Consider the following 21,615-nt stretch of genomic DNA (forward strand, 5'->3'; position numbering starts at 1 on the left):
AAAATGCCTCGTAGCACTCTTCAAAGTTGTCAGGATCTTTGTGTTAGTTTCTCAGTGCTGTCCCAACAAATTGCCATGATCTTGGTGGCTTAGAATAACACATATTCATTCTTTCATAATTTTGGAGGCTGGAAATCTGAAATTAAAGTGTCAACAGCATCACCTCCTTCCAAAGGCTGTAGGAAGAGTGCTTCCTTGCTTCTTCTGGCATCCGGTGGCTCCTGGAGTTGCCTGGCTTGTGGCAGGATCTCTCCAAGCCCAGCCTCTGTCTTCACGTGGCCTTTTTTTTTTTTTTTTTTTAAGATTTTACTTATTTATTCATGAGAGAGACAGAGAGAGAGAGAGGCAGAGACACAGGCAGAGGGAGAAGCAGGCTCCATGCAGGGAGCCCAACTTGGGACTGGATCCCGGGTCTCCAGGATCACGCCCTGGGCTGAAGGCGGCGCTAAACCGCTGAGCCGCCCAGGCTGCACGTTCACATGGCCTTCCTTCTTATATTTCTGTATCTCAAATCTTCCTCTCCTTTCTCCTCTCAAGATGCAGTCAACGGATTTAGAATTCACTCTCAATCCAAAACAATCTTATCCTGAGGCCCTTAACTTAAATTACATCTGTAAAGACTCTATTCCCAAATAAAGTCACATTCATGGGCACCAGGAATTAGGGCTTGAACATACCTTTCTGGAAGACTCGATTCACTCAACTCCAAGGAGACTGAGAAACTGTCTCAGATTGCAGGAGACAAAGGAGATATAATGGCTTGATGCAATGTAGGATCCTGGATTGAATCCTGGGACAGGAAGGGGACATTAATGGAAAAACTGAAAAAAAAAAAAAAAAAAGAAAAACTGGTAAAGTCCAAATAAATTCTGTGAGTTAATTAATAATATTGTGGCAACATTAGTTTCTTAAATTGTTTAACATCATCTTCTTAATATTGTCTAAACATAAATTTCAGTTTTGATCATCGTGCCATGGCTGTGTCAGATGTTCATTTATATCAGAGGAAGCTAGGTGAAGGCCGTATAAGAACTTTCTGTACTATCTTCACACTTCTCTATAAATCTAAAATTATTTGGAAGAAAACATTTTTTTAAGTAAGCAGATCAGACTATTTTATTAAAAGATAAAGACTCAAATTTTGTTTAAAAACCCAGGTATTGGAAAAGATAAAACTAAAAGAAACACTGACATGTTGGGGGGAGGGGGGGATGGCAATGATATAAAAGTGCTTTTTAAGTAAATAATACAATTAGGAATGTTAATATTATTGTCAAAAGAGTACAATTAAGGGCAAAATCAGTAAATAAAATAATAAGAAGTCATTTAGGATGATAAAATATGCAATTCACACTGAAGGCCTCACAATCATAACTTTTGTTATAAACCGAGTTATGTAGATTCAAACAGACAAAAAAAATCTGTTGAAAATGCTAAAAGAAGCTATAGCAAAATTACAAAAGGGGAGAGACCTCATCACACTCACCAGCTTTTGACAGATGAAATACACAAAAAGAGAATATGAAAAACTTGAATATTTGGGTGTTTGTGCATGGCCTTAGACTCACCATGAAATGCAGACTCATGTAAGTGCAACAAATATTGTGAATATTATGAGCTTTGGTGACGTGATTAGTCTCAAGTGGCAAACAATTCCTGATAGAGTTCTAACCTAAGAAAGTACTGTCTTCCTTCAATTTACATGCATTCCTGAAAGTTGTGGTGCCGACTAAGTAGTCACAAAATTAAATATCTTTATGTTTAAAACAAGTAAATATCCAGACCCCAAAAAACCCCATAAACAACATAAGATGAGTCTTCATGGCATGTGCCTGATAAGAACCACTGAACAAAGTTAGCAGAGCATCCTTCCAAATGACTTCCACTTCCACCCCAAATTAATTTTGACAAAATTCCCTACAATTTTAAAAAATGTTCTTAGTATGTATTACCTCCGAGTAGTAAAGAGGAAGCCCCTCTATACGGTTGGGATATCTTAAGTAGGCACAAGATTTTCTTTTTTTTTTGTTTTTTTGTTTTTTTTTTTGTTTTACAGCCTGAAGTTACCTGGGTCTTCTAATTAATAGAATTCTCTAGTTAGGGGACCCTTGAAGCCATTGACATACCTGTTTTCTTATCGTGCGGCACTTGGTCGGCAGGAATGTGAAACCAAATTCCTTGGTTACATTCTGTAGGCCTTTTACTCTTGAAAACCCTGAAATAGCTGGGAGAGCCAGGCTCTGCCCCAGGGCTCCAGCTCTCCACTCTGCTCTCCACCATTCTGAACATAGTTTGCTTGTTTGTTGTTTAGTGAGGGGGGGTGGAAGGGGCAGAGGGCCGAGGGAGAGAGAGAATCTTAAGCAGGCTCACGCCCAGCATGGAGGCCCACGCAGGGCTCAGTCTCACAACCCTGAGATCATGGCCTGAACCAAAATCAAGAGTCTGACGCTTGAAAGACTGAGCCACCCAGGCGCCCCAGAACAGGGCAGTTGGTGCATTGGGATGGGGATCTGTCCAGAGGCAGCCTCGCTTCTGGGGATGTCCATGCTTTGTCAAATGCTTTCTTTACAGGCTGCGGCGGTACCGCTGAAGGCAGCCCCAGCTCTGCCCCTTCCCTGCCTAGCGTGGCAGTTCTCATTTCAGCTCTGCGGTTGAGATGTCTTGAAGGCACCTGAGCGAAATGGAAACTGGATTTGTTGCAGCAGGCAGCTGCTCTCGGGCCGGCGTGGACCCGTTCCTGAGTCATTTGTACCCTAGAGGTTTGACTGTATCTAACTGCCTCTGATCCCGCTTTCACTTCCAGCCTCCTGGATCTGGATATTTCTCTATGTCCCATGAATGTACTGTTCAGGCAATATTTTCTTGGCCTGAATCATGAGCTGGTGGGTCCTTGCCTCAGTCTGATCCTTTATCACAGTATAGGTAACAACATCCTTCCATCTTCTGCTAAAACAAACACTTGAGGTTGGAGGAGGACTTGGGAAGGAGAGTCTTCACCGGGTTCCTGCTAGGTTTTCCCAGATTAATGTCACAGCTAAAGTACATCCAAGTATCAAATCCCCTAATGCAAATGTTATCATTTGCTTGAGGGGACTCTCAATGCTATGATTGGACTGAGGATGTCTGGGTTCCTAATCCTTTCCACAGACCCCAGTATTCTGGAAGACGTTGGTTGGCTTTCCCAAGGTCCAGAGAGATAGATAAATGAGGTTTGAAAGCAACTCCTCTGCCTCTCAAACTCTATTTTTTTATTATTATTTGTCCAGTTCAAAGGGAATATGAAAGAGAGAAAAACAAATACAAAGGTTTTAAATGCCCCCTGGACCAGAGCTGAAGAGGAAGCTGAGCCCATGGCAGATACCACCAAGGCCTTGTCGAGGGGGTTTGAGGATCTGGTAAATGGCCAATGGGACCAGCACCGTGACAACGCTATGGTGACTCTGTAGTCGTGAGATGGAAGGGACGGTTGTTGGAGATGCTGGTGTCTCTGTCTACAGGCCTTCCTGGCTCCAGTGGACAGTGACCATATTAGAGTTCACCTGAACAGACTATAGCCTGGTAATAACAGAGGCAAGCCCTAAATGCATTTTTGAAAATTATTTTTAATGCAAAAATAAGACAATTAAAAATTCACCCTTCTGGGTTCTTGATACCGATTAATAATATTTAATCCCCAAATATACAAATTGGCTCATCTGTAGCAATTTGGCGAAGGCTGTATTTTTTCATCTGGGCCGTCATTTGCCCTTCACGGTGTCAGGTCATGGGGCCAGGCATCATGACGCCCAGGTGGAAACTGAGCCTTCCTGAGGTGAAGGGATTCATTTAGAACCATTTATTTTTGCTTTTTGTAAGATTCGTTTTATTTGTTCATGAGAGACACAGAGAGAGAGAGGCAGAGACACAGGCGGAGGGAGAAGCAGGCTTCCTGCAGGGAGCCTGATGTGGGACTCGATCCTGGGACCCCGGGGTCATGCCCTGAGCCGAAGGCAGATGCTCAGTCGCTAAGCCACCCAGGCGTCCCATTCAGAACCATTTAAAAGGATTTGTCTCACACATTTCATCACATAACATCATTCATTGAGAGAGTAAGCATGGGATATGGAAAAGAGAGTTTTAATCTGTATAAATACCAAAAGCCAAGTCCCAGATGCATGCCAACTCGTCTATTTGTTCTCATTGTGGGGAGTATCAAATGTTAGAGCGCTATAGGGTACGTGAAGTCCCAATCACACACACACACAGTTATTCTTCATGAGACCAACGCCCTCCCAGGACCTTCCGAGTCTTCTAGTTAACCACACAAGGCAGTCAGTTCAACAATGCTTCTTTCATGCTTCAGCGCTGTAGACGGGCCCTCTCTCCTCAGCTGTTCATCTTTCCAGTGGAAATTCCTCAGGACTCAGTAGAGCCGCACCACCACCCCCGCCCTCGCCAAACCACACACGCACCCCAAGATAAAAACGCTCAGCAACCTCTAAGAACTTCCCAAGGAAGCAATACAGAAAGGAGCCTTCCCACTTAGATCTCTAGAAACTACTCTTCCCCAGCGCCCCACCCCATGGCCACCAGGGCACGGGAGGAGCTTGGTCATACCATAGCCCACCTCCTGTAGTACCAGGGTAGCAGACAATGTCGGGTGCTGGATTAAGCCTGGCTAGATTTAAAAACTACTCAGGGCCTCAGGGGGAAGAAACAAAGCTAGGAATGCCTACCGTACTACTCAGCAGTGACGAACAACCACGGAATCTCAGCAGCGTACCAGAACAAGCATTTACTGTCACCCATCTCTGGTCAGCCAGCGGGGAATTGGCGGACCTGGGCTGGGCTTGGCTGAACATCCCTGCTTCAGGTTCTGAACCCCGCTGGCTCTACACTTCCACATGTCCCATTCTGAGCTTCAGGTGGAAGAGGCAGCAGCCCCCCCTGCCCCAGGAGGAATTCTTCTCAATGTGAGGCCGAACGTGCCAGAGAGCATCAGCAACCGTATTTTCTGAAACAATACAAGCACGTTTCAAATCCTTGTTGGCATGACGTCTACTATCTTTCCACGGGCCGAAGTAAGTCATATGGCCAAGCCCAAAGTCAAGGAAGTGCAAGGAAGTACAAACCAAAAGTACAGGGAAGTAATTCCCTTGTGCATCTCTCATGCAAAAAGTCCCATTGCAATAAGCATGGATCCAGGGAACGGTGAAGAACTGGAGCTGAAAAAAATCAACCTGCCACACTACTTCTTAGGGTTGTTGTAAGGATTAAATATAATCACGTGTGCAAAAGTGTTGCTGCATAGCAAGCATGCAATGGCCATTTGCTTCATTCCGTGACACACATTCTAAGGCCACCACTGTCACGCTCTGATGTAGGGCTATTCGGGCTGCAGTAGACGCCTGCAACGTGGCCTCCAGCAATTCCTCACTATTTACTATTTCCTTTCCTTACTTCAAAAAGTAGAGTCTAATTCTTGCCTCTCAGATCTAAGGTAGCCTTCGTGACTTCCCTTGACCAACAAAGACCGGTCAGAAGTAACGTTCGGAGTCGGTGGCCGGCTGGCACCAGAGCTAAAGCTAAACATGATCTGGGGTTGATCTCTTGCCACGAGCAGACTGATGCTGCCGTCCAAGGACTTCTGTGAAGAATGTGATGTCAAGTGTGTGGTCTGTGACTCCTATGTGGGTCTCTGCACATGTGATGGATGTGAATATGGCTCTTACCGGGGGTGCTGCGTGATCTGCGGGGGCCCTGGAGTCTCTGATACTTATTGTTATGAGGAGTGCATCGTCTAGGAGAAGGACAGAGATGGTTGCCCAAAGATGGCCAGTTTGGGGAGCTCTGAGACAGATCTCTTCTACGAATGCAAAAAATACGGCCTCAAGAAGAGGTGGTTGGTAGGTAGCCTCTTCCTCCCATCTGTCAAGTTGCCCCAGCTGCCAAAGGAATGGGAAGGGAATCTTCCTTCACAGAGCACTCCGGCACACTGTATCAGAGAAAAATTGGTAGATTGGTTCTTGCTGATCCTTCTTGAATTCAAGAAACGCATCTCTGTTTTCCAAATTGGTACCGTTCTTTCTACAGGAACGATATCATTTCAGTCTTCTGTTTGAGGGATTGAGGCCCTGACTGCGCGACTACCAGAGTGAGAAACATATTCTCGGCAGCAGCTGTGATGGCAGCTGGCCTTGGAGAGACATCTGCAGTGTCGTGAGGAGCTCTCGAAACAACCCATGTGGGCATTTAATCTGGTAACACTTGGCACATGGTACCGGTTCAGGTTATTTTACTTCTGAGAACTTAGAAACCCTTTCTGCTGGTGTTGTACTAATAAAGCAGGTATTTCTTTTCTGGTAAGAAGAAGAAAAAGGAGGAGGAGGAGAAGAGGAAGAGGAAAAGGAAGAGGAGGAGGAGGAGGAGGAAGAAGAAGAGGAGGAAGAGGAGAAAGAGAAGGAGAAGGAGGAAGAAGAAAAAGGAAGAGGAAGAGAAGAAAGAAGAGGAAAAGGAGAAGGAGGAGGAGGAGGGAGAAGAGGAGGAGGAAGAAGGAGGAGAAGAAAGAGAAGGAAAAGGAGGAGGAAGAGAAAAAGGAGGAGGAGGAAGAAGAAGAAGAAAAATGAGGAGGAGGAGGAGGGGAGGGGGAGAAACATGCTGAGACTTCAGAGGCCCAGCTGTAAGAAGTCTTGCCACCTGTGCCCGGGCCCCTTGGTCCCTCGGGTGCTCACCGTCGCAGCCCCCGGCAGAGGACCCGTCCCCAGGAGGCCGTGCGGGCTGTGAGGCCCGGTGAGCCCCTGAGCTGGGGCGGGCAGCCAGCGCCGGCGTCCGGCCCAGAGGACCCTCCGGGGGCAGTGGCCCCGTGGGGACCCCATGTTAGAGGCCGAGCCCGCAGCCAACACACGGAACCGTAAGCAAGATTAGCGATGCTGCTAAAGTCACTGCGTTTGAGGCGGCTTCTTTGCAGCAGCAGGTGACCGCAACGCCAGCCAGTGCTACTGTCCCCAGGGCCGCTGCAGTCGTGTGGGACCAGGTGGACGGACAGTCTCCTCCATCCCTCCTCCATCCCCCATCCCCCCTCCATATCCCCCATCCCCCCATGCCCCCTATCCCCCCTCCATATCCCCATCCCCCCTCCATATCCTCCATCCCCCATCCCCACTCCATCCCCCCATCCCCCCATGCCCCCTTCATACCCCCTCCATCTCCCCATCCCCCATCCCCCCATGCCCCCTTCATACCCCCTCTATCCCCCATCCCCCCATCCCCCATCCCCCCTCCACCCCCCATACTCCTGTATACCCCCATCTCCCCATCCTCCCTCCATCCCCCCTCCCCCCTCCATACTCCCATCCTCCCTTCATACCCCCTCCATCTCCCCATCCCCCATCCCCTCCATCCCCCATCCCCCCTCCATCCCCTCCATCCCCTCCATCCCCCCTCCATCCCCCTCCATCCCCTCTCCATCCCCCCTCTATCCCCCATCCCCCCTCCATCCCCCCTCATCCGCCCTCCATCCCCGACCCCCCACGGCTCACTCCTGGTCCCCTGAGAAGGCCGCAGGACCAGTTCAGTGGCAGCTCAGGCCAAAGGTGCCATCCTCCCGGGCCGCGGGGGCAGCTCTCACCTGGCTCTACTGGCCATGCCTCCCACGGGAGGACCAGGAGGACCGTCCTGGGGTGGGGGGGGAGCTGACGGGACCAGGACCCTGACTGTGCTGGGGCTCGTCCCACACAACCTGCACCAACCCCCCTTGGTTTGCGCAGGTTCGGGTCGCACAGGCCCCGGGAGCCCAGGGCCCAGGAGCGCGGGGCAGGCTCAGCCTCCCTAGGGCCTCACCTCCAGAGTCCGGGGGCGGGGGTGGGGGTGGGGGGCTGCAGGAAGCCCTGACACTCTTGGAAGCCAGATGCAACGAGAACACTCATTTCCAAGTGACTCTTCCTTTGCTTGCTGGATGTCTGGCCTGCAGAAGTCACCCTACGCCCAAGAAGGAAGCAGCCCTGCATTTGGCTTCTAGGGTCCTCGACTTGCCTCGGTCAAAAGAAGAAGCCTCATCACCCGCTTACCCGACCACGATGCAGGAGACGTGAGGTAGACGGGAGAGTGACAATCCAAACCCCGTGTCCCCTCAGCGAAGACCCAGCTCTGCGCCCAGCGCTCTGCATGGGACCCGCAGGCCGTGCCCGGGAGCTCAAGTCAGCGGAAGCCCCACGAAGGGCGGTGTCATGCTTGCACTTCATCTTGCAGAACTTCTCCATCTGCTCCTCTGCCCTCTCAAGGACTGGCCGGCGTCTTTCCACCGTCTCAGAGGGTCACACAGTGGCAAGAGCACAGGCGAGGAAGCAGCCCTGCTCTGCTGCCCCCGGGCACACGGATTCTCTTTTAAAGAAAGTTAGTTGAGCTCTCTGAGCCCCCGATTTTCACCCATGAAATGAGGATCATAACGTGAACACGGCAGCTGTTGTGAGTGTGACATGACATACGGCACCGGCGACCCCAGCAGAATCCTGCCGAGCTCGGGTTGGTGTCCTTGGCCCCCCGCTAACCTCTCCCCCTGTGCTGCGGATGCCACCTTGGTCCTGGGCCGCACCCCCTCTCCCCCCACCCCCCAGCATCCTCTGTTCTCCTGCTTCTCCCTCCCCGGCCTCTCCCTCTCAGACTATCAGCTTCTTCATTGCCTTGTCCGCTCCCCAGTTCTGAATGCCAAAGAGAGCAATCTCCCAACTTAAAAAAAAAAAAAAAAAATCACACAAAAAAGCAAACACAAAATCTCCTTCAACCTCACGGGGCAGGCGAGTTCTGGCAAGTTTGGTTCCCACGTCCAGCTCCCTCATCCCCGCTTCGCCCCCTTCACGGCTTCACAGTTGGCCTGTGCCCAGCTACGTGCACATCTCTCCTTCAATTCACTCTTTTTGTTTCCTGCACTTTTTGACTTGTAAAGCCTACTTTTGCACTCTTATTCACATGTACGTTTTCCCTACTTTGCCATCAAAACCTACATATATTCTCAACGTTCCATGTGATCATGCGCCGTGAACACTCTCTCACGTCTTACAATCTTCGTGTGTTTTATTTTTAATGGCCGAGGAATATCCCATTTTGATAACGATCCAACACTTTTTAACTTGTGAAATCGTCCTCCTAATGTCAGGCATGATTTTACATTTTGATTTTTAACTGGGTGTTTGTGTGTGTGTGTGTGTGTGTGTGTACTTATTTACGTGTATTAAATAAACAGTAATTTATAAATAAACATCGAAGGTAACACTGAAAATCATACACAGAGTCATATATTCTAATATATACGTATGAGATACACGTGTGTGTAGGGTTTTTGTTGCTTTAACGTGTGTGACTTGCTCTGGGCTCTATTTTTCAACTTTTTCCATTTTTCAACTTTATTTTATAAATATCTCTGGGTATGGGTATCTAGTCCATACACAGACTTACTTTTAAAGAAATCATGGCATTACATCGTGCTAATAGCCCAATAGAATGAAACGGACTGAGCAGAATCTTTAGCAAAATTCAAAGCATCCCATCTAAAAACATATTTTTAGATTTTACTCAAAATAATGAAAGCGCATCATTTAAAAGCCAAATTGTCTAGAAGCCTTATAGCAATATCCCTGTTTTTGTTTTTTGTTTTTTGTTTTTTGTTTTTTTTTTTTGTCCCACCAACCTCCAAGGCTCCCAGTCCCCATCCTCTTTCAACAATTTCACTAAATCTGCCATTGACCCATTGCCATCCTCCCAAGTGATATGCACACACAATCTATTTTGATTCGTGAATCTCAAACATTCTCCACTGACTTCTATTTCAGGGGTGAGATTTAGCTCACCTGTGTCAGTCACATCAAGGGAACTATCGATTTCCTTCTTCCCCTTCGGCAGTATGCTCTTGAGGATCTCTGTTCCCCTCCTATCTGGATTGGCTCCACTCTAAACCATCTGCACCACCATCATCCTGGGATGTCCCTTTGTTGTCACCCTAAGAATTCTCCTTGTCTTTATCTTGAGTTGGTGCATTAGATAGGGTTCTCCAGAGAAACGGGACCCACAGAGTATGTATAGAAAGAAAGAGAGAATTATTTTAAGGAATTGTCTCGTGTAAGGGTACGGGCTAGAAAAGCTAAACTTTGCAGAGCAGGCGAGGGAGTTGCAGGGCAGCGTGGAGGCAGAAATCCTTCTTTTTCAGGAGACTTCAATATTTTCTCTTAGGACCTTCGACTGGAGAGGTGTACCCACAATATGGAAAGTGATCTGCTTTACTCAGTGTTGATTACACCTCAATGTGAATTACGTCTGAAAAAGATCTGCATGGTAACGTCTAGATTGATGCTGGACCAAACAACGGGCATCGTAGCCTAGCTAAGCGGACACATAAAATTATCCATCGCAGTTGGGTTCCCTGTTAACTCGGTTTTACATTTCTTTTGGTTTACTCCTTCGTGTTGGTGGAGCTCCTCCAGGACCATCTTGAGAAGGTCCGGATGGCAGGCAGATTTCAGGAGATCTTGCGTGTTTGAATGCGTCTTAGTCTACGCTGACATTTCGCTGACAGTTGGCTGCCTACAGAATTCTGGGTTGTAAATCATCGTCCTCGGAAATTCCAAGGCTCCATTAACTACTGGATTCAGATGTTGCTGTTGAAGAGTCCGAGGCAGTTCTGATTCCTGCTCCTCTATGTGTGACCTGATTTTTCCCCGGAGAGTCTTGTGAAAACGTCTTTCTCAAATGTCCTGAAATTTAATAATGAGCATGGGGTAGATCTATTTTTAGCCCCTGTTCTGGAGACTCAGAGGGGGTCCTTTCCAAATTCGAAACTCATGTCCTGCATTCTAAGAAATTTCCCGTGATGATTTCTTTTCTTACATTTTGTAATTCTGATACTCAGATGTTGGAATGCCTGCCCTTGTCTGTTATTTAGCTTATGTGTTTTCTTCTCTTTTTTTTTCATCTTGTTGCTTTTCACTTGTTTGTTCATTGTCTTTTGGTTTGTGGTTTTTTGTTTTGGCGGGTTTGTTTTTTATTGTATTTATTTGTTTGTTTTGCTCTACTTCCTAAAAAAGAGTCTTCAAGGTTATTTTTCATTTATTCTGTTGATTTTTTTTTTCATCTTTACAATTGTGCTTTAATTGCTAAAAGTTCTTTTTTTCTCTCTCCAAATGCTCCTTTTTTCCTGGCATCATTTCTACCAAGCTCCTTTCACAAGATCCTCAAAAAATTCCTGGTTGTTAAATCTAATGAATAGTTTTCAGTTCTTCTCAGCCTCTCTACCCCAACTGAGACTCATCACTGTTCCTTCCTAGAAATGTCTTATTTGCCTTCTTGGTTCCTCTCTGTCAAGCTCTCTAAGTATTCTAGTAGTCCCCTGGGCTCCATCTTTGACCCTCATTTCTTTCTTCTCCTCCTTCTCCTTCCTCTTTTTAGTTTCAGAGGTAGAGGTCAGTGATTCATCAGTTGCGTATAACACCCAGCGCTCATTACATCAAGTGCCCTCCTTAATGCCCATCACCCAGTTCCCCCATCCCCTACTCACATCCCCTCTGGCAACCCTCAGTTTGTTTCCTATAGTTAAGAGTCTCTTATGGTTTGTCTTTCTCTCTGATTTCATCTTATTTTTTCCTCCCTATCCCTGTATTCATCTCTTTTGTTTCTTAAATTCCACACATGAGTGAAATCATATGATATTTGTTTTTCTCTGGTTATTTCACTTAGCAAATACCCTCTAACTCCATTCATGTTGTTGCAAACGGTAAGATTTCATCTTTTTGATGGGTGAGTAATATTCCAGGTGATATTATATCACATCTTCTTTATCCATTCATCTGTCAATAGACATCTGAGCTCTTTCCACATTTTGGCTATTGTGGATATTGATGCTATAAACATTGGGGTGCATGTACCCCTGCAAATCACTGTGCTTGTATCCTTTGAATAAATACCTAATAGTGTAATTGCTGTTGACTCTCATTTCTTAATGATTCTCTTCACTAGCCCAGGGTGGTGTGCAAGCATACTCATAGCTTCCACTTATACTCTCATGACTTCCAAGGCTCTTCATCACGGGCATCATTACTGCATGTAAGAATCACACATATAAGTGTCTTTTGGATTCTAATTTTCCAATTAAGAATGAAACAGTGTATCAATTAAGAGTGAAAGGAGGTAATATTGAAAACTTTGAGAGTTTGAGAAAACTTTCTCAGAGAGAGAGGAAGTAACCCAACTAAAGATACATAGTAGGACCATCAGTATAAATCTGAGCTACAGCAGCAATGAAGGCTAAAAAATATAGTTATTGCTGTTTTGATTTTATGCTAAAATTCATGAGAAACTATCAATTTATGAGAAATGTGGAAAAAGTATTCAAAAAATGCTACTATATCTGCATAGAGTGTGTCAGATTTGGTTGTTTTCATTTCCTTTTTTTTTCTCTTTTCCCACACTCCCTGGATTAACCATAGCATTAAGAACAGGATTTTAAACTGATGTAGTTACTAAGCTTGTGATGCACTCCCTTCATACTTTAATTTTATAGTTTCTGTTTTTGAGACATAAAATTATGAAGCTTTCTCATCTGCCACCCTATTTCCCTCTGCTTCCGAGCAAATCTGATTTCTAGAGGACTGTGTTCTGAGAATGAGTTTTATTTCCTCCTTGTTAGCTCTTAGATTTGTAACAATTACATTGGATTTTTTTCCATTTCAACCCAAGATGATAATTCTTTGCTGTAGGGGCTCTTAGTCATTTTATGTGTTTATTGATTGACTTTGCAATCTTCTTTGGCTTAAAAATCACATTTTAGGTGCCTAAGTGTATGACCATGATTAAGATTTCAGAACAGGTCAGTCCTGAACCCCTGATGACAAATATGATTGAAAAGAAGACAAACCTGGGTAGCAGTACCATCCATGTCTTGAGCTCTACCTATTTTGAATGGAGTCTTCTCTACTTTGAGTTATCAGTTCTATTCCAGGGGGCATAGAGGCCCTCTCATAATGAATGACATAGGACTCCCCACTGTTACTTTAGCTACAGTAGGGGCAAATGTTTTCATGTTATATGTTCTGGGATGAGCCTGTTTTTATTTTTTATTTTTCATTTTTTAAAAGATTTATTTATTTATTTATTCATGATAGACATAGGGAGAGAGAGAGAGAGAGAGAGAGGCAGAGACACAGGCAGAGGGAGAAGCAGGCTCCATGCAGGGAGCCCGACACGGGTACAGGGGACTCGATCCCTGGTCTCCAGGATCGCGCCCTGGGCCAAAGGCAGGCACTAAATTGCTGAGCCACCCAGGGATCCCCTGAGCCTGTTTTTAAGTGTATGTCTTAGACACACATTCAGTCAAGCCTGAAATCCTAACCCAGAAAGCTAACACAGGTCCTCCAAGCAGTTCTTTTTTTTTTTTAAAGATTTTATTTATTTATTCATGAGAGACACACATTGAGAAGCAGAGACACAGGCAGAAGGAGAAGCAGGCCCCCTGTGGGGAGCCCGATGCAGGACTTGATCCCGGGACCCCAGGCTCACGCCCTGAGCCAAAGGCAGATGCTCAACAACTGAACCACCCAGGTGTCCCCCAAGCAGTTTTTTAAGGAGTCAGTCAGTCAATGCTCAGAGGCAAACCCAAGAGGTAAATGCACAGCTCTGCCCCCAGGCCCTTTTGTAACCTAGTGATCTGTGATGGCTCATGAATAGGGACAAGGATGTTGGGCATTCCTTAAGTAGCCCAGACCTTGGATCCTGATCACTTGTGGATCTACTTAAGGAAGGAGTATCTCATTAGGAAGAAACATTTGTCATGTCTTAACTCATGCACACCCTAGGACAACCCAAAGGGTTGTGGTTCAACAGTGCATCTCTGAAGATCCCATTATGTTAGACCTCGTCCTTGGAATTGGCCTGGTGGTGTGGAAGGGACATGTTGGGTTTCCTCTAAAAGATAGGCTAACCACATTGTTGTGTCAATACCTATTCACGCACTTGTGTCTCCAAGTAAATTATGCAAATTCCATGTTTTATTCATCTTTGTATCTTCAGTGTAAGCACAGGGCCTTCCCTGTAGTAGGCATCCAAAAACTATTTTTGAATGAAGGAATGAGTTAATAAGGAGAAATAATGAAGGCTCTTTTCTATGGATTGTCAGATATCAAAAAAAAAAATCCAGTATCAGAAAGAAGCTTCATTTATTATAACATTAGATTTAAAAACCAGCCTCAGAAAAAAAGCATCAACGATTATAACCATTTTCTCAGACATTTCTTTAGAGTCTAGCTATCTAGCATTCTTGGCTAGCAGAAACAGCATTGCTGCCAATAATTTTTTGATAGCTCCAAAGCATGTTTTCTGTTTGTTTTCTGCATGTATCCTAGGAAATCTTCAATTCCCAGTAGTTCCTAGATGAACTAGAATCTTCACCGTTGCATTTTTCAGAGTTGATAGTGCGAATGCCCATGGTACAGAAACAGCTCTGTTTCACCGGTGTTAGAAAAATCAAATACCCTGAAAGTGGTTCTTCTAAATCTATTCTTCTCCTCTCTAGAAGAAATTCACATGCAACGTCCCAGAATCCCACAATTACAATAAAAGCCAACATTTATTGTGTGTTTCCTGAGGGCTACACATGACATACGTTATCTCAACCATACGACTCTGGGATGCCTGGGGGGCTCAGTGGTTGAGGATCTGCCTTTGGCTCAGGGCATGATCCTGGATTCTTGGGATCGAATCCCACATCGGGGTCCCCGCATCGAGCCTGCTTCTCCCTCGGCCTGTGTCTCTGCCTCTCTCTCTCTCTCTGTGTCTCTCATGAGTAAATAAATAAAATCTGAAAAGAAGAAACCACACAACTAAACAAAGGAGGCAATACTTATAACCCCATTTTGCAGGTGGGAAGCTGTGTTGTGGACAAGTCATGTAACTTGTTAGTGATGTCACCCAGGCAGTGATGGGAGAGCTTGCTCTTTCCCACAAAGCCTGGTGTGCAATTGCACTATTAACTCATGTCCTGTCTTGACCAATACTCAGTTTATGGGAATTACCATTAGTTCTACAATAAATCAGAAGTGAGTGTGTGAGGCAAGAGGGAAAAGAAATTGGCCACTGTGTGTGTCCGAGACCGCATTGTCCCTGAAACCCCGTCATCTATTTCTGATATTTTACCGATACGTGTAACTTGAAAAAGCTCCATTGGTTATTACGGAGTGAGTAAACCTCCTTGCCCCCACCTTCACGGTACCCCGTCCAAATCTTCTTATCCATACACGTGTTCACACACTTTGAGAACCACGGGGTTCTCCGGCTTGGGACTTGGACACATAGCAAAAGTGTCAAAGGCTTGACAGATCTAGGTACAATTTCGTCAGGTACCTTCAGTTATAAATTGATCTGGCGTCTCTGAATAAGACCCTCATCTTGAATATGCTTAACTCTGCCAGGGTTGAGCAGAACTGGGCAGAAAAGAGCTCTATTGGGTCTTGTGTTTAGTTTTTTGCTGACCTCAAGGTGTCCGATACAGTCTTCCACTGGGCAGCTATAAGCTCTGGGCTTGTCAAGAGCCTGGACTATACTGGTCCATTTGATCCCTCCTCTGGGTGCTGGGTTGCATTGGCCTGGTCTCTGATCTAGGTGAAATGAAGTTTTTGGGTCCTTATGAGGATCTAGGACAGATTCTTTTTAGGATATGCTGGCGTGAATTATGGATTGTTCTCTTGGTTGAGACCTTGTAGGAATGCGTCTCCCTTGCCGAGCTTGCTGTGCTAGGCTTTGAGCTTTGGTTGGACTCTAGCTGGACGGGACCAAGAGTGGATTGGTGATTAAATCTTGTGCTGGGATTGGGTGTGATTTAGGAAGGATTATGATGATCTGCAGGCTTACCTGGGCTGCACTGTGAACCAGATTAAACAGGATCTGTCCCCGGGCTGACATTACCTAATATATGAAATTAGGTCTTTTATTTTTATTTTTATTTTCAGGGCTCTGAATTGATCAGAGTTGGGTTACAGCTGTGTTTAATAAGCTCAATGTATGCATCTGGGTGGCTGTTAACAGGATTTCAGGATGTGTGTGGAATTGCCCTAAATTGACTCAGTGGATTAAATTGACTTTCAAGTTAGTCTGGGCTGGGCTTTCGGTAGGGTTATTAATGGAATACTGGATTCAATAAAGCTTTGACTGTTTCTGAGCTGAGGTTTCTGAGCTGAATAGCCTGGCCTAAGGGATGTCATCAAGGTATTTGCTCTAGACTATGATTTTGCCCTTGGGCTTTAAAGTGATTACTAGTACCTTTGCTTTTCTTTTGACTGAAAGCCATTACCCAACCATTCAGATTCTTTAGAAACTCTGTTATTCTGAATGATAAATTCCTTCTGGGAAGGCTGCTTTGACCTTTTGCAAATGGTAGTCCTATGGAGGACCAGCATGAAGGAAATCTCCTGACAAGGAAAAGAGACTATTTTTACTAACTGATGTTTTGCCTTAGAAGTTATGGGCTGCCACCAAAGTCCAAGGACCAGTGGGACCTATAAAAACTTGGCAAACATTGGACCTACTTGGTTGACCCAAAATTTGGTAGAGGGTGTCAGATCTGTCCATATTCTGTCCCTATTGTGGACAAAAATTTCTAAGGAAAAAATTTCCCAAGTTTTCTTGGGTGGTCTGTATTATCTGGAACAGTTTCCAGAACTTTTGTCAAGAACCCAGACAAATAGTTAGGTGCCCACTGAGACTCTTGAAGGTTAAACGGCAATGTTATCAAGACAGGAAATTTTTTCTTTGGCAGTTTGACCAGAGGGGCTCAGTCACATATTGGAGGTGGAGAGCAAGGACTGGACAGCGAATCACTGGAGGCAGGTCATACCTAACAACCTCCGTCTCAAAGAGGGAGACCTGGAAAATTCAGTTACAACGGTTGTGCAAGACTAAACCGTTAAGATGATGAGTCTAGTAAGACCAAGTCTCCAATCTTTTAGAAGGCAGGACATTTGGAACTCCTGGTATCCTTAAGTATTGTGGGATCCGTCTTTATCGAATGTAAAACATTCAAACATTGTCAAGTCACCCCCTTATCCCTCTCTCTTCTTGAAAAAGAAATTTCCCCTCCCTAGTAACCCAGTGCAGCCCAACATCCACCAGCACCACCTCACTGGAATCTCCTTGGTGACACGGCGACTCGCGTGAGATGGGTGGGGTTTTCCTGGGGCCTACGCTCTTGACTCGCACAACACGTGACACTTTTGACCGCTTCTTCCTCCGACGAACTTTCCCTTACCTTGGCTTCCAGGTTACCATTCAAACCCTTCCGTGCCCTTGCAGTTTTCCAACTCCTGAAATTTTTATCCATAGCCCCTCAACATCACAATTTATATCATTCTTTCACTGACTTGAGTTTGAGAGGCAGAGGAGTTGCTTAGGTATCTCTTCGCTGTGACAGTAACCTGGGAAATGCTAGCAGGAACCCAGCGAGGACTCTCCTTCCCAAGTCCTCCTCCAGCGTCAAGTGACTGATCCTCCTCTCCCATTTCCCTAATTACAGGGCTGCTATGCCCCAAAAACCGGAGGAAAATGCCGCCAGTTCAAAGAAACTCAAAAACGTCTCCTCTTGCAGACTTGTTGAGCCATCACACGGCTATCAGACCAAGAGCTTCTTCTACTCCTGTTATTGACTCTAAATATCTTTGTTCTACTTCAGAGATATGGAAAAGCAAGAGCTGCACAGTTTAGAGTGTTTTCATCTCCTCCCTGTTATTTTTACTTGAGGGCGGTTATTCCCAAAGTGTAGGTGTCAATAGGTATTGTTTGAAAAGAACAGTTTCAAGGTCAAGTAACCCTGGAAAACACAGTTAAATATTTTTTTAAAGAAATCCTCAACGCTTTGATGTGATAGTGGGCATCTACTAGTTATCTCTAATGGAATAACAAGTCACACACACACACACACACACACACTCCCCCAATTAGAATTAGCTCCTGATTTCTAGCGCGTAAGTATCTGGGCTTGGCTTAGTTGAGTGTTCCCTGGGCTTGGCTTAGTCGAGTGTTCCTGGCTTGAGGACTCTCACAAGACTGTAGTCAAGATGTTGACCAGGGCTGCAGTCATCTGTCAACTTGGGGCCGGAGGGTCCAGTTTCAAAGTGGGTCACTCACGTGGCTGGCAAATTGTTGCTGCCTATCGGCAGGGCAGCTCAGCTTCCTGCCACATGGATGCCTCCCTAGAGCTGCTCGGGTGACCTTTGGACAAGGCAAAGGGCTCCCCAGGGCAAGTTATCCAAGAGAGCCAGAAGGAAGCCACACCATCTTCTGTGACCTCGCCTCAGAAGTCACGCGTCATCGTTTCTGCAGTATCTCACCGACTGCCCATAAATCGGTCTTTATCCACTGTGTGGGGGTGTGTTAGCACCGGGAAAGAAGGGACATTGAGGATCTTTTTTGAGGCAGGCCAGTGCAATGCTTTATGAAACCCCAAAACGTATTTGGCAACAAAACTATTGCTTGGTGAAGACACTAGGATTCCGTGGTACACCTGGGGGGGGGGGGGGAACTGCCACTGATGGTCACACCAGGGACCAAGTGCCTTAGAGCATCACAGATGGAGGCGAAGACGTGTGTGTGGAGAAACAATGCTGGGAAACGGAGCCTGAAGCCTCCCTGGGGGCCGCGGGTGGGGTGGAAGATCTGTGAAGCTGAGCTGAGCTCCCACCTGGATCCACTCTGCAGAGGATCCCTGCTTCAGAAGGTGCCCACTGGCCTGCCCTGCCAGTCCCCGAATGATCTGGAAGGTCCAGGCCCTTGCGAGTTGTTCACTCCCTGTCCTAAGTCAAAGACACGGTGAAAAAAAACCCTCAAAAATCACAGGCTGAGGGGATCCCTGGGTGGCGCAGCGGTTTAGCACCTGCCTTTGGCCCAGGGCGCGATCCTGGAGACCCGGGATCGAGTCCCACGTCGGGCTCCCAGCATGGAGCCTGCTTCTCCCTCTGCCTGTGTCTCTGCCTCTCTCTCTCTCTCTCTCTCTCTCTCTCTGTGACTACCATAAAAAAAAAAAAAAAAATTAAAAAAAAAATCACAGGCTGAAAAGAAGAACCTGTCAGGGAATCTGTAAAGTCTGGGGATGGGGACCATCTGGAAGGCCCGGCTGTCCCAGGCGCGGAGCAGTCCTTGTCTGGGGACCCTCCAGGCTATGCCCAGCCACAGGCCTGGCCCCCACCGCCTGTTTTGCGCTGATAGGACAGGAAGGTCGCTGGGGGGGGGGGGGGGGGGGTTGGGGGTCAGGTCACCAAGGCCCCGCGCGCCCCTAATTCATCTGACTCATTTGCACGAAGGCCTGTCTGCAGAGCCTCCGCCCCAGGTGGGCTCCCTGGAGGAGGCGGTCGGTCGCTCGTGGGAGGCTCCCTGCCTCAGCGGGGTGCGCGCGGGGAGATGCCGGGCAGGGCGGGGCGGGAGCGGCCACGAGGGGGCACCCTCTGAGCTTGCTTCCCTGCCCCCGCTCCCCCCAAAAGAAGTCGGAAAGGGGAGGGGGCGGGGAGGGAGCGGAGGCCGAGCAGCCCCGAGCGCCCCCCCCCGCCCCCCGCGGTACTTAAGCGCCGGGACAAAGGCGCGCGGGTCGGCGCCGGGAGCAGCGCGGCGGAGGCGGCGGCGGCGGAGGCGGAGGAGGAGCGGCCGCGCCTGGACCCCGAGCCCGGCCGGCCGCGGAGGTGCCGGGGCCCCGGGCCTGCCCACTCTGCTTCCGGGGAGCGCGGCGGATGGCGCGTCCCTGACCGGCCCGGGTCATGGCCACGGCGCGGCGGACGGCGCTGGGCCGCGGCCTCCAGGCTCTCGGCTGGGCCGCCCTGGCTCTGCTCTGCGCCGCGCACGGGGGGCGCCGGGAGGACGCGGGCGCTGCCTGCTACGGCGGCTTCGACCTCTACTTCATCCTGGACAAGTGAGTGCGGCGCGCGGCGGCCCGGCCGGGGGATGCCGGGGGCCGGGGGGCTCGGGGGGCTCGGGGGCGCTGCAGCCTGGGCCCGGGGGGGATGCCGCGGGGGCTGGGGGGTAGCTGGGGGAGCTCGAGGGGCTGGGGGGCTGGGGGCTCGGGGGCGCTGCAGCCCCGGCCCGGGGGGGATGCCGCGGGGGGTGCTGGGGGGTCGGGGGCCGCTGCAGCCTGGGCTCGGGGAGGATGCCGCGGGGGCTGGGGGCTCGGGGGGCTCGGGGGGCTGGGGGCTCGGGGGGCTCGGGGGGCTGGGGGCTCGGGGGCGCTGCAGCCCCGGCCCGGGGAGGATGCCGCGGGGGGCTGGGGAGGGCTGGGGGGGCTCGGGGGCCGGGGGCCTCGGGGGCCGCTGCAGCCTGGGCTCGGGGATGCTGCCGCGGGGGGCTGAGGGACTAGGGGTGCTGGGGTGCCGGGAAGCCTCGGGGGCCGCTGCAGCCTGGGCTCGGGGATGCTGCCGCGGGGGGGTCGGGGGGACCGGGGGAGCTCAGGAGACCGGGGAGGGGGGGCTCGGGGATCGCTGCAGCCCCGGCTCGGGGATGCTGCCGCGGGGGGGATGGGGGGCCGGAGGTGCCGGGGGCCGGGGGCCGCTGCAGCCTCGGCTGGGGGATGCTGCCGCGGGGCTTGGGGTGGCCAAGGGGTTCCAGCCTGTTGGGGGGTTTTGACCTGTAGCTCATCCTGGACCAGTAAGTGCCGCGCGCCCTGCAGCCTGGGCTGGGGGATGCTGCCGCGGGGCTTGGGCCGCAGGGGCCCCGGGGTGGGGAGGCCCGGGGGGTCCCGGGGGCGCCCGCACCGTCCGCTCCCGAGCCCGCGGGGCCGTCGGGGGCCCGTCTCCGCCTGGCCTTGTGGGACCGGGGAGCCCGGGGTGGGGGGGGACGTGAGGATGCCGCGGGCCCTGCTGCATCTGCTCGGGGAGACCCGGGGCGCGGGCCCGGCGCGGCTGCAGGGCGGCTGGCGACACAAAAACCCACCCGAGCACCCGCTCCGCCTGCGCCGGGCGCGGCCTTTGTTCCTCGGGGCGCAGCGCGGGGGGCACACGGGGCGCGGGCCCGGCGGGGCAGCATCCCCCCCCCTCGGGGGCAATTGCACGGGTGGGCTCCGGGGAGGACAGCGCCCCGGGACCCCCGCCCCCAGGCCTGGCCCAGCCCCTGTGGCCGCCGAAGCCCCTGCCCTCTGCTGAGCCCCGGCCCTGGGGGGCCCGCGCCCCACTGCCCTGCCTGGGCTCCCGGTGCCCCCGAGGCCGCGCTCCAGCAGGGGCGGGAGATGCATTTCACAGACTGGAAAGTATTTGCGAGCTGGAAAAAGAGTCCTGCAAAATAAGCTGGCCCGCGAGACACCAAATGTGCTTTGCAGTCGCCCCTGGAGTTTGAGTTTTCCGTAAGGGCTGTTTTGAACTCCAGATTCTTTGGATGAAAAGCGAGGTCTCCTTCTTGGAGATTTATGAGAAAGTGGACACTGAAAATATACTCCAGTACCGAAAAAAATGGAATTTCTTTTGTTGCTTCTAGTGGCTGGGAGCAACAGCTCACAGATTCAGAGGCTGTGTCTGAAAAGGCAGAGGTGCCCATGGTGCTGCACCTTTTTTTTTTTCCCCTCCCCTAAAAGCCATTTCTGCAGGACATACAGGAAGACTTGAAAAAAAAAAAAAAAAATAGACAGAACCCCTAGGG

The 21,615-nt window shown here is 49.2% G+C and overlaps 1 protein-coding gene across 2 annotated transcripts in view; it reads left to right on the forward strand.

The window, feature by feature from the left end:
* Positions 1–19,595: 19,595 nt before the first annotated feature.
* Positions 19,596–21,615, forward strand: part of ANTXR1 (ANTXR cell adhesion molecule 1) — a 197,444-nt gene continuing 195,424 nt past the window's right edge. Inside the window, exon 1 of one of the 2 annotated variants that reach the window (XM_072768664.1) lies at positions 19,596–19,903. In XM_072768664.1, the coding sequence (XP_072624765.1) occupies positions 19,752–19,903 (152 nt within the window). In that variant the 5' untranslated portion in view covers positions 19,596–19,751. The remainder of the gene's footprint in view (positions 19,904–21,615) is intronic. The other variant, XM_072768665.1, reaches the window with a different exon arrangement.

Source organism: Canis lupus, chromosome 11, assembly GCF_048164855.1.
Source record: "Canis lupus baileyi chromosome 11, mCanLup2.hap1, whole genome shotgun sequence".
In the NCBI taxonomy this organism is placed as follows: domain Eukaryota; kingdom Metazoa; phylum Chordata; class Mammalia; order Carnivora; family Canidae; genus Canis; species Canis lupus.